General features: G+C 42.3%; 1 protein-coding gene across 1 annotated transcript in view; it reads left to right on the forward strand.

Moving 5' to 3' along the window:
• Positions 1 to 565: 565 nt before the first annotated feature.
• Positions 566 to 12,404, forward strand: part of MTA3 (metastasis associated 1 family member 3) — a 201,412-nt gene continuing 189,573 nt past the window's right edge. Inside the window, 2 exon segments of the mRNA XM_054989242.1 lie at positions 566 to 658; positions 6,968 to 7,061. Coding sequence (XP_054845217.1) covers positions 566 to 658; positions 6,968 to 7,061 — 187 coding nt within the window.

Genomic DNA, 12,404 nt, shown 5'->3' on the forward strand with positions numbered 1-12,404 from the left:
GCGTTGGGATGCAAAGGTACAATGCAAAATGTATAATATAAAAAGGGCAAGTATCTCAGCAGTGCAATAGTACATTAACTAGTTATCTCAGAAATGTTAATAGTACAATAATCTAATTTATTATTTTTGGCTGCCAACTTTCTAGAGTGTGTGAATTTGTAAAGTAGAATGGATTAGCAAAAGGAAAGCCAATTCAGGATCCCATCCCTGTGTAAAAGTTTATGCATCTCATTCACAAATGGCTTTGCTAGCACCAAGCTGATTCTTTCCAATTCCACTAAAGCAATACCTTGAAGTTTGGTGTTATATGTGAGTATCCCATTGAGTAAAATGTAAGCCTCCGTCTAAATCTCTGTGGGACTGAATCATTAGTGACATTCCAGTTGGTTAATCCTGGGGACACAAAAAGGAATTTATTCATAAACTGTAAACATCTATAATGTAATAACATCACATATTTTGTTAGCCTTGGGCATAGAAATAATTAATATGTGAGTGTAATTCTAAACACACATTCCTTTCTTTTTCAGATTATTCTTATATTCTTGTTTTGGGAGAGTTTTAAATGTAGTTTGACCTTTTCGTTACAGATTATGTCTATTTTGAAAACTCTTCAAGCAATCCATATCTGATCAGGCGAATAGAAGAACTTAATAAGGTACATGAATATCTAATCTTTTGTATTATATGACAAGAGTTAATGTACTTCTAGGTGAAATGAAAAGATGCAATTCATTGCTAAAATGTGGAAATTAATTTTTTTTTTTGCTGGTGTGTGTTGGAGGGGGTTGCCAAGAAAATCCGTCGTTGTAATGTTTTATACATTTGGAAAATAGAAAATGAAACCTACCTTATTCTGTACCATAACTGAAAAGAAAACAAGGCCATCAAATAGATTATGTGGCTTTTCTTAGATAGTTTGGGCTTTTACATTTCTATAATCCTGTCATTCACTGAAAGGTTGTTTAGGGGCTGTGCAAAGCCTGTTGGGAGCAGATAGGAACCAGTAATACAGTTATTGTGCAGTGAGATTAATAATGGATAAATTAGGGGAGTCAGTGAAGGACAGCTGGATGTTAGTTGAAAGTAGACTAAATGTTAGCTGGACACAGTCTACAGGACCATGGATAGCTCCAAGATGGACAACTGCTCCAACAACTGCCAGAATTAGACTGAAGGCACAGCTAGATGCTATAGTGACCACAGTCTGACCTATGGATACTGCTGGTATTTTACAGTCAGACTATTTAAAAAAGTGCAAGGACCTGCATCATGGCCTGATCAGGTGTTCCCCTCGAATATTTCAAGTGCTGAAACAGCCCTCTATTGGATCAGGATTGGGCCCTTATGTTTGGATTAAATGCCACCCTCCTTTGTGATCACTCTCTGGCCTATAGCCTTAAGATGTGTAGCAGGCATCTTGGCAGTTTTGGCGAGGAGGGAATATTAAATCCTAAGCAACTGGTGGTGGCTTCAGAACATAGGCTTCCATAATTATAAGATGGGGGAGACTTGTCTTGGCAGTTGTATGTATGAAAAGGATCTAGGGATCTTAAGTCGACCATACTCTGAACATGAGTCAGCAGTGCGATGCAGTAGCTAAAAAAGCAAATGCGATTTTGGGCTGTATCAACAGAAGCATAGTGTCCAGATCATGCGAAGTGATAGTATCGCTCTACTCTGCTTTGGTTAGACCTAAACTTGGTCATTTACTCATGGTCTAAAAATAGCACAAGACTCATGGAAGGCTGCCAGCTTCCTCACGCAATTTTTGATGTCATTTGTTCACAAAATGCCACAAATGTGATATGTAAACGGATGGTGTCAAAAATCGCATGAGGAAGCCGGCAGCCTTCTGTGAGTCTTGCGCTATTTTTAGACTGTGAGGAAGCGGCCCTAGAATATTGTGTTGAGTTTTGGGCACCACAATTTCAGCAGAATATAGACAAGCTAGAATGTGTCCAGAGGAGCGAAGATGGTGAGGGGCTGAAGACTCAAGTCCTATGAGGAAAAGTTGAAGGAGCACGGTATGTTTAGCCTGGAGAGGAGATGACTGAGAGGTGATATGATAACCATCTTCGAATACTTGAAGGGCTGTCTTCCGTTGTCCCAGAAGGTCAAACCAGAACCAACCGGTTGAAATTAAATCAAAAGAGTTTTCGGCTAAACATTAGTAAGAACTTCCTAACAGTCAAAGTTGTCCCTCAGTGGTACTGGGTTCTTCGGGAGATGGTGTACTCTCCTTATTTAGAGGTTTTTAAGAAGAGAGTTGACAGCCATCTGACAGCAATGCTGATTCTGTGAACCTAGGCAGATCATGAGGGAGAGAGCAGGAAGGGTTACATCAGTGCTTAGTTCTTGTGGTTCCTTCTTACATGCCTGGGGTAATGCCAATTGCTGCCTTGGGGTCAGGTAGCAATTTTCTCCAGGCCAGTTTGGCTAGGGATCCTGCTGGTATTTTGCCATCTTCTGGGCATGGAGTAGGGGTCACTGGGTATGTGTCGGGGAGGTGGGAGGTAATTGTGAATTTCTTGCATTGTGCAGGGAGTTGGAATAGATGACCCTGGAGGTCCCTTCCCGTTCTGTGATTCCAGCTGTCTGTTTGGATGGACAGTCTTTGTTTAATTTGTACCATTTCGTTTCTGGTGTTCTTCTCTGTAGACAGAACGAAAGGATGACATATGTCTATGTGATGGACTGAGCTTTTATTGAAAGTTTTACTAAGTGAAGCACCCAGAGAGTGGAAGGTAAAAGGTTTTAAAAAACTGACTGAAGGGAGTTGATTGGCAGGCTGCTCCCCCCTTTTTGTGATTGGCCATTGAGAAGGTAACATTGCTGACAGAATTGTTGAAGCAATTGAAGTTTGAATTCTGACAAGGGAGGTCAAACTAGTAACCCTCTGTGTGAGGAAAAAGGGAAAGATTGCCCTAACTGGGACAGCTTTACATTAATAGAAGACTTTAGTTGAAGTATTTAAGTGTGGATGCCAGCACTAATTTACACAGTCATGATAGAACTGGGAGTGTGTTGTTGGCAGAGGAAGTGGGTAGCAAAAGGAGACTCTCCTTCAGCCAAGTGAACAGGGTTATATCTTTTGGTGAAGAATAATTCCTGCCTAGTATCTAGAAAGGGTTTTTTGGCTCATAGGAGGACCCTGGGTCTTATGTAGAGGGAAAAGAATGCTGAACTGAAGTCAGAACACCTAAGCTGTAAAATGAAATCCGTGAAGAATCCTTGTTAATGTAACCTAAATCTGAAACTACAAGCCTCTCACTTTTAGGAACTGTAAATATTTGAAACTAAGCTGTAAGAAGATTATTATGCCTAATATTTTTGAAATATTCTATTCTGCAATCAAAATTTACCTCAACTTTTTTTTCCAGTGCCTACCTATATACCAACCCTGTCTCTTTAATAAACCTGCTGTTTCCTTTTGAACTTTACTCAGCCTCTAGTGCCGTTTCATTTTAAAGAAGACATAGGCTCCTACTTCTCCCCCTCCAAGCATTTGGGCTGGGATATAAGCCAAAAATATAGATGTTTTAAGTATGGGACAAAAGGCCTTTAAATTATACCCAGAGACATGCTACCAAATGCTGCCCAGCCACAGCAAACAATCTTGACAGGTTTGTAGAGAAAATCTGCCTCTCAGCAGGCAAGTGAGTAAGGCCTTATGCTGTAGCATCAGATAGGGATATAATGTTACTCCATTTTGAAAAATGACTAATATAGAGACTATCAGAACTTGATACAGCAAGCCTTTGTACATTAAAATTGACTTTGTAAGTCTCCTCAGACAAGTAGCCAGATAAATTTGGGACAGTATCTGAACTGGTGCTCTGCAAGATCTTCTGTTTCCAAGTTTTAAAACATAATCAGGTCTGCCCCTACTTTTAAGAAGGATGAGGCAGCCTATTTCATGATGCAGATTTTGGAGAACTACGTAGGATAGAAAAGATCCAGTTATTTAGTTTGTATTCATTTGTACTTTTTGCTTCAGATAGTGAAATTTCTAGAACATTTTCTGGCCAAAAGTCTGGCCATATAGGCAGGTGGTCTTGAGCTGAAGCAAACCAGACATTAAGCAAGCAAACAGGTACAATAGGAAGCAGGTGAAGTGGTTAACCAAGAATCAGGTAAGAAGAGAAGCAGGTACAGGCAGTCTTGATATCATCTTGGTCTTTAAAGAGATGAGTATCTCAGATTGAGCTGTTCAGAGTGAAGGACCAGAACTTTTTTATTATTTTATTATTTTATTTTATCGTATTTATATTCCGCCCTCCCTGCAAGCAGGCTCAGGGCGGATAACAACATTAAAACATTTAAAACATTTCATATAAAACATTTAAAACATTGTACAAAGATATTAAAATAGCAGCACTCTTAAGAACTTAAGAACATTATTGCTATCCTACTGGATCAAGCCAATGATTCATCCAATCCAGCAACTTGTATCACACAGTGGCCAACCATTACTCTGGAGGACCAACAAATAGGACATAGTGGAAAAAGTTTTCTTCTGATGTTGATGACGTTGTGTCTGTACTTTTGTTAAAAAGTTCCATTTAGTCAAAATGCCTAGTAGCCTCCTATCTCCATGAATCTGTATAATCCCCTTATAAAACTATTGCTAATGGCCACTACTGTGTCCACTAGCAGTCAATTCCACAGTTTATTTACTCATTGTGTAAAGAATACTTTTGCCCATTCTGTTGTCCATCAATTTCATTGCATGCCTGGGAGTTCTAGTTATGTGGGTGTGAGCGAAAAAAGTTCTCTATTCACTTTCTCTACCTTGAGCATAATTTTATAAACCTCTTATTATGTATTCTCGCAATAGTATCTTTTTTAAACTAAAAAGCCCAAGACACTTTAGCAATTTCTCATGGGGAAGATGCAGTATTTCTCAAGCGTATCTTAGTCTGAATTTACCACATTGATCCATGTGTCAGTCACCTCTTGTTTAGACTAGTGCAACTCACTCTATGTAGGGCTGCCCTTGAAGATGCTCTAGAAGCTTCAGGTGGTGCAGAATGCCGGTGTTAGGTTGCTGACCAAGTCACCAAGGTCAGCTCATACAACACCGATTTTTGAAGCAGCTGCACTGGTTACCAATTAGCCTCCAGATCCAATTCAGGGTGTTGGGGCTTACCTTTAAAGTCCTTCATGGCGTTGAAAACTCCAGTGGTTACAAGTGCTGAGCTAAAGCTTTTCAGTAAGTCTTTGTGTATCTCAATGAGATGTTATTCTGGCTAAATCAGGCAAACTGTGTGGAGCCAGGAGTCTCTTTCTGTCAAGTTCAGTGAATCTGTGTGAAGTTCTGAAAAATTCTTTCCAAGTCAGGCAAACTTACTAGGTTAGTCTGTGTTTATCTACAAGAGAAATTATTCTGTCTAGGTGAGGCAACCTGAGTGAATCTGTGTCTGGGTGGATGAGATGAGAGTTTATTCTGTGAGTGAAGATCAGTGTGGAAAATTAGTTTGTGTAACTGAGTCTGTGAATATACCTTTAAGAATACATAATAATTTTTTTAAAAAATATTTTTATTTCAATTATTAACAAAACTGTTTACAAAGAATACATAATAATTTTTGAAACCACAAGCTTAAGAACAACTCTGGAACCAATATGCTTAACAAAACTCTGCAACATAATGCATATATACTTATAAATAAATTCTACATCTGTTTAAGAAAAAAGTCCCCCTTTTTTTTTTACTCACAACGACTCTCACACGCTGACTGTTCTGTCAAACTACCATCTATAACAAAGCCTTCTTATATTACCAGTTAAACTGAGGGGGTCTAAGGTGAAAGCCTTTTGTGGCAGCACAAACTTTTTTAAGGGAGTCAGGGAGGCAGCAGTATATAAGTCACACAAACTAAAAAAGGGAAACGGTTTTGTGGTAAAAGCCTGGGTAAAGAAAGAATACCTGAAACTCCGTGTGAGTGGAATAAAAAGGGTGTTAGTTAGTTAGGTGGGGGCTAGGCTGTCCTCTCGCTGGCCATACCACTGAAGACCCTCCACCACCCATGCAGGACAATGCTGCATTTTAATATTTAATATTCTACACCCGCCAATTTTAATGGTTTTTTTATACGATGTTTTAATGTTTTTATAATGTTTTTACTGTTTTTAATTTGTTGTCAAACCGCCCTGAGCCCATCTGACGGGGAGGGCGGTCTAAAAATGTAATTAATTAATTAAATAAATAAATAAATCATAGCCTTCCTGAGGTATAAGTTTAAGGTTACATAAGGACAACTTTCAGGTTGCTAGTTCAAGATTCAGTGTAGGCTTTACTGATAACACCTGTAGCATAGAGAAGTGTTACATTGATTGAATCAATCATTCAATATAATTAGGCTTGCTGCCTCTTGGATCTTACTCACCTGACTGGTGGTGGGAGGGGAAGCATGGTGGGGGAAGAGAAGCTTACATGTATGTGCTTCTGTTCTCCCCCATCATACTGCGCAATGGGGAAACTGCAGGTTGTCTTGAAGTCAGATTAAAAATCGCCCAATTTGGAGGTGATTTTGAATGAATCTTTCTTCACTGAAGCCTGCAGATCCTCCATCACACCAGAAAATAACATCAGTTTCTGGTGTAACAGGGACGTGGAGCATTTGCTTGCTTTGTGTGCATGTGGGAGGTAAGTACCCCACTGCCCCCCAGCTTCCAGGTCCCTCCCCCTGGTTTGGCCTCTGGGGGTCCTGGAGATCCTAAATATAATAAATATAATAATTAGGGAGAATTTTAACTTCCAGTATTTCCTTGTTGAAGGCATGGAAAAGTGGAAAATAGGTCCAGTTGTGAAACAAAGGAAACATGACTTTGGGTGTGATGAGATGATAGGATCACCTAGTGTGATGATGGGCAGCTTGAACGTTCCTTTGTAAAGTATTTCTTGTACCTGTGAGAGAGACTGTGTTCAAGTGTATTTATTGATTTACTTCTTGTTTTCCAGACAGCCAATGGCAATGTGGAAGCAAAAGTAGTGTGTTTTTACAGACGTCGAGACATCTCCAACAGCCTCATTATGCTTGCAGACAAACATGCAAGTAAGTTGATAAATGGATTTATAAAAAAACAGATTAAACAAATTTTTACAGTTTCAACCTATTGTTGTGTGTTTGAGAATGTGTAAGCAACAACAATGATAAAATAGTTGAATTAGAAGGAAAAATGTAGAATTGGAAGATGAGATAGAGGATCTAGATAATAAGAGTAAGACTTTAACTCATTTTTTAAGGAAAGCTTTAAAAACATCATCTTTATGATATATGGCATCTATTCAATCCAACAAAAAATGATTATACATTTTCCTGTTCATAATACATATTCTTGGATTGATTTATTCTTAATTTTGTGTTTGTTGGTTAATTAGATAAAGAAGTATAATTTTATAATTCTTTAGGTTTTATAAATCTTTATATGCTTCCCAGTCTCCTGATGAAAGTAAAATCATTAATTTTTTGAAGCAGGTTAATATTCCTTAGTTACTAGAATCAGATACGAATGTAATGGATCTTCCAATCAAACTTCAAGAGGTAATTGTCACAGTAATTTGAAGAAAAGCAAGGCTCCAGATTTAATGACAGAGTTTTACCAAGCATGTCAATCAATTCTGATACTACCTTTATTAGAGGTTATAAATGCAGTATTTAGGGATAAGTTGCTCCAAAAATGATTGTAATCCAAAAGCCACGTAAAGATGTAGATAAAGTCAAGTCATACCATCCTATTTGTCTGCTGAAACACAACTATAAAATCTTGACTTCCATCTTAGCAACAAGATTAACCATTATTTCAAGATATATAAAACCTGATGAATTAAGTTTATCACTTGCTTATATTAAAGGTTATATTTAAATCTCCCCCTTTAACCCATGCACCAGTCAAGAAAAATTAGTTACTAACTAGATTTTTTCAGTTGGATTTGACAATATACACACACCTTCCCACCCACCCGACTATATTAAACATAAAGATACCATCTGTTACTTCCTTAAGTATATTGTACACCCATAAGAAAAAGAAAAAAAGAGAGGAACAAAAAGTTCTAATGAAGTAATCTAATTCAACAGCCTTCTGGACCGTTGTGAGGTTTTGTGTCTCGCCTAGGTCATTGGAACTAGTTCCATTATGGAAAGGCTGTTAGTAATCTAGGAGACAACAGAAAATACCGCCCCCCCTTCTCCCCAAACCTCAAGCCTAGGTCATTGTAACTAGTTCCAATATGGAAAGGCTGTTAGTAATCTAGGAGTCAACAGAAAATACCGGCCCCCCTTCTCCCCAAACCTCAATCAGCTAGATGTATTGGTTATTAAAAGTCCAAGCCATAACTTCTTCGAAGGAAATTCAAAAGACCTTATTGTAGGTGGTAGTAGGTTTTTTACTGTATAAATAATCAATAGTACAGCCAGGCATGTCAAACTGGGATTTTGCTGCCCTTTCGAGGAGTCAAGGCCTGCGTTGTCTTTCTTTTCTGTGACGATTTATTAGGATCTGTAGGTAGAGGAATGTGAATGTCTTCCAACAAGGCTAGACCCGATTCTTAATTTGCTGCATAATAAATTTTATATCTTACTAGTAATTTTGTTAAGTTTGTCCATTTATAGCTCATGTTTGCTTACCTTAGTGTGTCTGTGAGTGTTTGAGATCTCAGTGTTTATTCAGTATTTCAGATGGAATATAAGGAAATATTAAGATCATTTCACCCTGAAAGGAGAACAAGCCTCAGGATCTGGCTGTCTCTAATATTATCTTACTTGTTCTTGGGTCAGGTAAAACTGCCAGAATGTCTCTGGGGCCTTTTTGTTTAGGGTAATTAAGTGATCCTAAACAAAATACTTTAGAGATCAAAGGGGCCACTCTGTCTTCTAACTGTAGTTCATCTACGGTCTTCCTGTGCAGTCCCACATGGGACTGCGCACGCGCAGGCCTGCCGATACCGGAGATTTTTATAGCTCTAAACCACTAGGGGGCGCTCCAGCCTCCAATCGCGCATGCGCGGCCGCTTTCCCCGCCGAAACGGCTCCTAGGAGGCGGAGCGCCCCTCACATACCCTCAGTTTCTCTTTCGCCGCCGATCGTTGAGGTTCTTGCTCTTCCTTCGTCGCGATGGCTGAGACGGCCTTGTTCAAGCGTTGTGAGACCTGTAACCGCAAAATGACAAGGTCGGATGGCCATTCTATTTGTCTTTACTGTCTTGGAGAAACGCACAATGTTCAGGCGTGTAAACATTGCCGTGCGTTTACCTCCAAGGCTCGGGCCGAGCGGGCGGATCGATTGCATGCCTCCCTCTGGCAGCGGGCAATGTCGGTAGAAGATCCTCCGCCGAAGTCCTCTTCTGCACCGGCTGCACCTTCCCGTCCTCTCTCGGAGACGTCGGTTGCTAGAACTCCGCGTTCCAATCCGTCCCCAAGTCGTTCGGCCCCCGGCTCGGAGTTCGTCGGAACCGACAGCTTCGGCTCCGAGAACCGTTCGGAGTCGACCTCCTTCAACTTCGTCGGCGGTCTGTACTCCACCTACCCGTGAGGTCAGCGGTGACAGGGCTACCTCGGGTCCGAAGACGATCCCACCGGCTCCCCGAGAGATATCGGATCCGAGGGCTTCGGATCCGACTTCGAAGTCACCTACTGGAACCGAGCCTGAAAAGAAGAAGAAGAAGCGTAAACATTCCAGCAAACATGATAGGGCAGTGTTGGAGACCCTGCTTACCTCTTCGTCCTCGGTTCCGACCGGTCCTACCCTGGCTCCGTCGGAGAGACGCGATGAGTCCGCTGATCGCCCTCCTTCCAAGACTCCTCCGCCAGGGGCCATCCAAGAGGTGGATGTGGTTCCGATCGACAGGCCCCCTACACCATCGGGTCGGCCTCGATCGACGTCATATGAATCGGGCTCGATTCGTTCCACTGGGAGCCGACAAGCCCGTTCCTTTGACCGGAGTTCCCGCTGTTCTTATCGAAGCCGGTCTAGAGGTAGTCGGGGCCGGGACGATCCAGGTACCCGCTATTATACTAGAGAAGACTCATACTTCTCGGACCAACGTTATCGGAGGGTCTCTCTGTCGCCGTCACCCAGAGCCGGTTCCTATCCTGGTCGTGATCATACACCCCGTCCCTCGGAGGTGGTGTCTCCTCGGAGCCGAGCTCGGTACAGCGAATCCCCGTTGTCGGACTCTCCGGAGAGAGAAATTGGGCCCTCGGAGGAGGCTTCCCCAACCGATGATTTCCGAGCCTATAATGAGCTTCTTCAGAGAATGGCCAAGGCTCTGGATTTGGAGGTCACGTCGACTGAATCCAAATTTACCGACAAGATTCTACAGCATATTTATTCGGGGTCTACTCCCTCGATTGCTTTCCCCCTTATTGAAGGGTTTGCTGATATGTGGAAGAAACTTCAGTCGAGACTGGCATCAGCTACCGCTACTAACAGGAAGGTGGAGAGCCTTTACAAGACCAAGGACGATGTGCATTCCTTTCTAGCAGTGCATCCACCTCCGTCGTCACTTGTGACTGAGGAAATGCAGGCTCGTTCTCGCCAGGGTTCCTCTTCAGCTCCAGCTGACAAGGACAGCAGAAAGATTGACAGCATGGGTAGAAAGCTGTATACCTCTGCCACGTTTGGCATTAAGGTGGCTAATTATGCAGCCATGATGTCGGCATACCAATTGTTTTTGTGGAAGAAGGTGGCTTCCTTCCTTCCTAAGATTCCTGAGGAGCAGCGTACTCTCCTTAGGGTCATACAAGAAGAGGCTGTCCGTTTGTCCAGGCATCAAATCAATGCTGGCAGGAGTATGGCGGACACAGCTGCCAGATCCCTTCTCTCCTCTGTGGTCTTGCGCAGGTACGCATGGCTTCGTACAACTGCCCTCCCTGCTGAGACGAGAAATAAGGTGGAGGATTTGCCGTTTGAAGGCACCACGCTGTTCTCGGAAAAGACCGATGAATATCTTTCAAAGAAGAGAACCGACCGCCTGACGGCTCGTTCGTATGGGGTACTACATCAGGCCCCACAGCAATCCTCTCGTCCGTATTACCGTTCCTTCCAGCGTGGCAGACAACATCGTTATCAGCCCTACCAGGGGTACGCGTACCAGCCACACCGACCCTACCAGAGCCCGCAGGCTTCCTTCCCTAGACGGAGGCAGGGCCAACGTCCTAGGACTGGCTCTCAGCAACATCAACCTAAAGATCAGAGCCAATCACAAAAACAGTTCTGACAATCACAGGGACCTGATCCCTTTTTTGGGGACAGGCTTAGCGCTTTCTGGAGTTCCTGGAATTTGATTTGTTCTGATGTTTGGGTTCTTTCCATAATACAGTTTGGTTATAAAGTTGAATTTGTTGGTTTACCCTACTTGTGTCTCCCTGTTTTTTCTTCGGATGTTCCGCGGTCAGAAATCTTGGGAGAACTCTCAGCTCTTTTACAAAAAGGAGCGATAGAGGAGATTCCTGCAGAGTCAGCTGGGTTGGGCTTCTACTCCAACCTGTTCCTAGTGGAGAAAAAAGATGGGGGGCTTAGGCCTATCCTGGACCTCCGGGGCCTAAACAAATTTGTACGGATCCGAAAATTTAAGATAGTCACATTGCAGATGGTTTTGACTTTGCTGCCCCCTTTCTCTTGGTTTGCAGTCCTGGATTTAAAGGACGCCTACTTTCATATTTCTATTTTCCCAGACCATAGAAAATTTTTGCGTTTTACCTATGACCATCGTGTTTTCCAATACAGGGTCTTGCCCTTTGGTTTAGCCACTGCCCCCAGAGTATTCACTAAATGTATGGCAGTGGTAGTAGCCCACCTGCGTCTTCAGGGCTGTTGCATTTTTCCGTACCTAGATGACTGGCTTCTAGTGGGTCAGTCTGAGGCGGATGTGTCCAATCAGGTGGCTCTCACCCTGGACTTATGTCTCCGTTTGGGTCTTTTTGTTAATCAAAAAAAGTCTAAGCTGACTCCTGTTCGCTCCATTCAGTTCATAGGAGTGATTTTGGACGGCGTGCGTAATGCGGGTTTCTTGCCTGAAGAGCGCGCCTCAAAGATTAAGAAGCTCATTTCCACCCTTAAGAGGTGTCGTTTTCAGTCTGCTAAGTTTGTTCAGACTTTGTTGGGTTGCATGGCTTCTACGACTGCAGTGGTCCCTTTGGCCAGGCTGTTTATGCGACCTCTCCAATTATGGTTTAATTCAGTTTTTTCCCCGAGTAGTGATTCCCAGAATAGGAGATTGTCAGTCCCTAGACGGGTGGTATCTGCTTTGGACTGGTGGTTAGAGGATTCTAACCTATTTGGAGGGGTGAAATTTGGGCATCACCAAACCCATTTATCTGTCACGACCGATGCTTCTTTATTTGGTTGGGGGGCTCACTGTGACGGAGCTTATGCTCATGGGTTATGGTCTGAGTC

This window comes from Eublepharis macularius, chromosome 1 (genome assembly GCF_028583425.1).
Source record: "Eublepharis macularius isolate TG4126 chromosome 1, MPM_Emac_v1.0, whole genome shotgun sequence".
Lineage (NCBI taxonomy): Eukaryota > Metazoa > Chordata > Lepidosauria > Squamata > Eublepharidae > Eublepharis > Eublepharis macularius.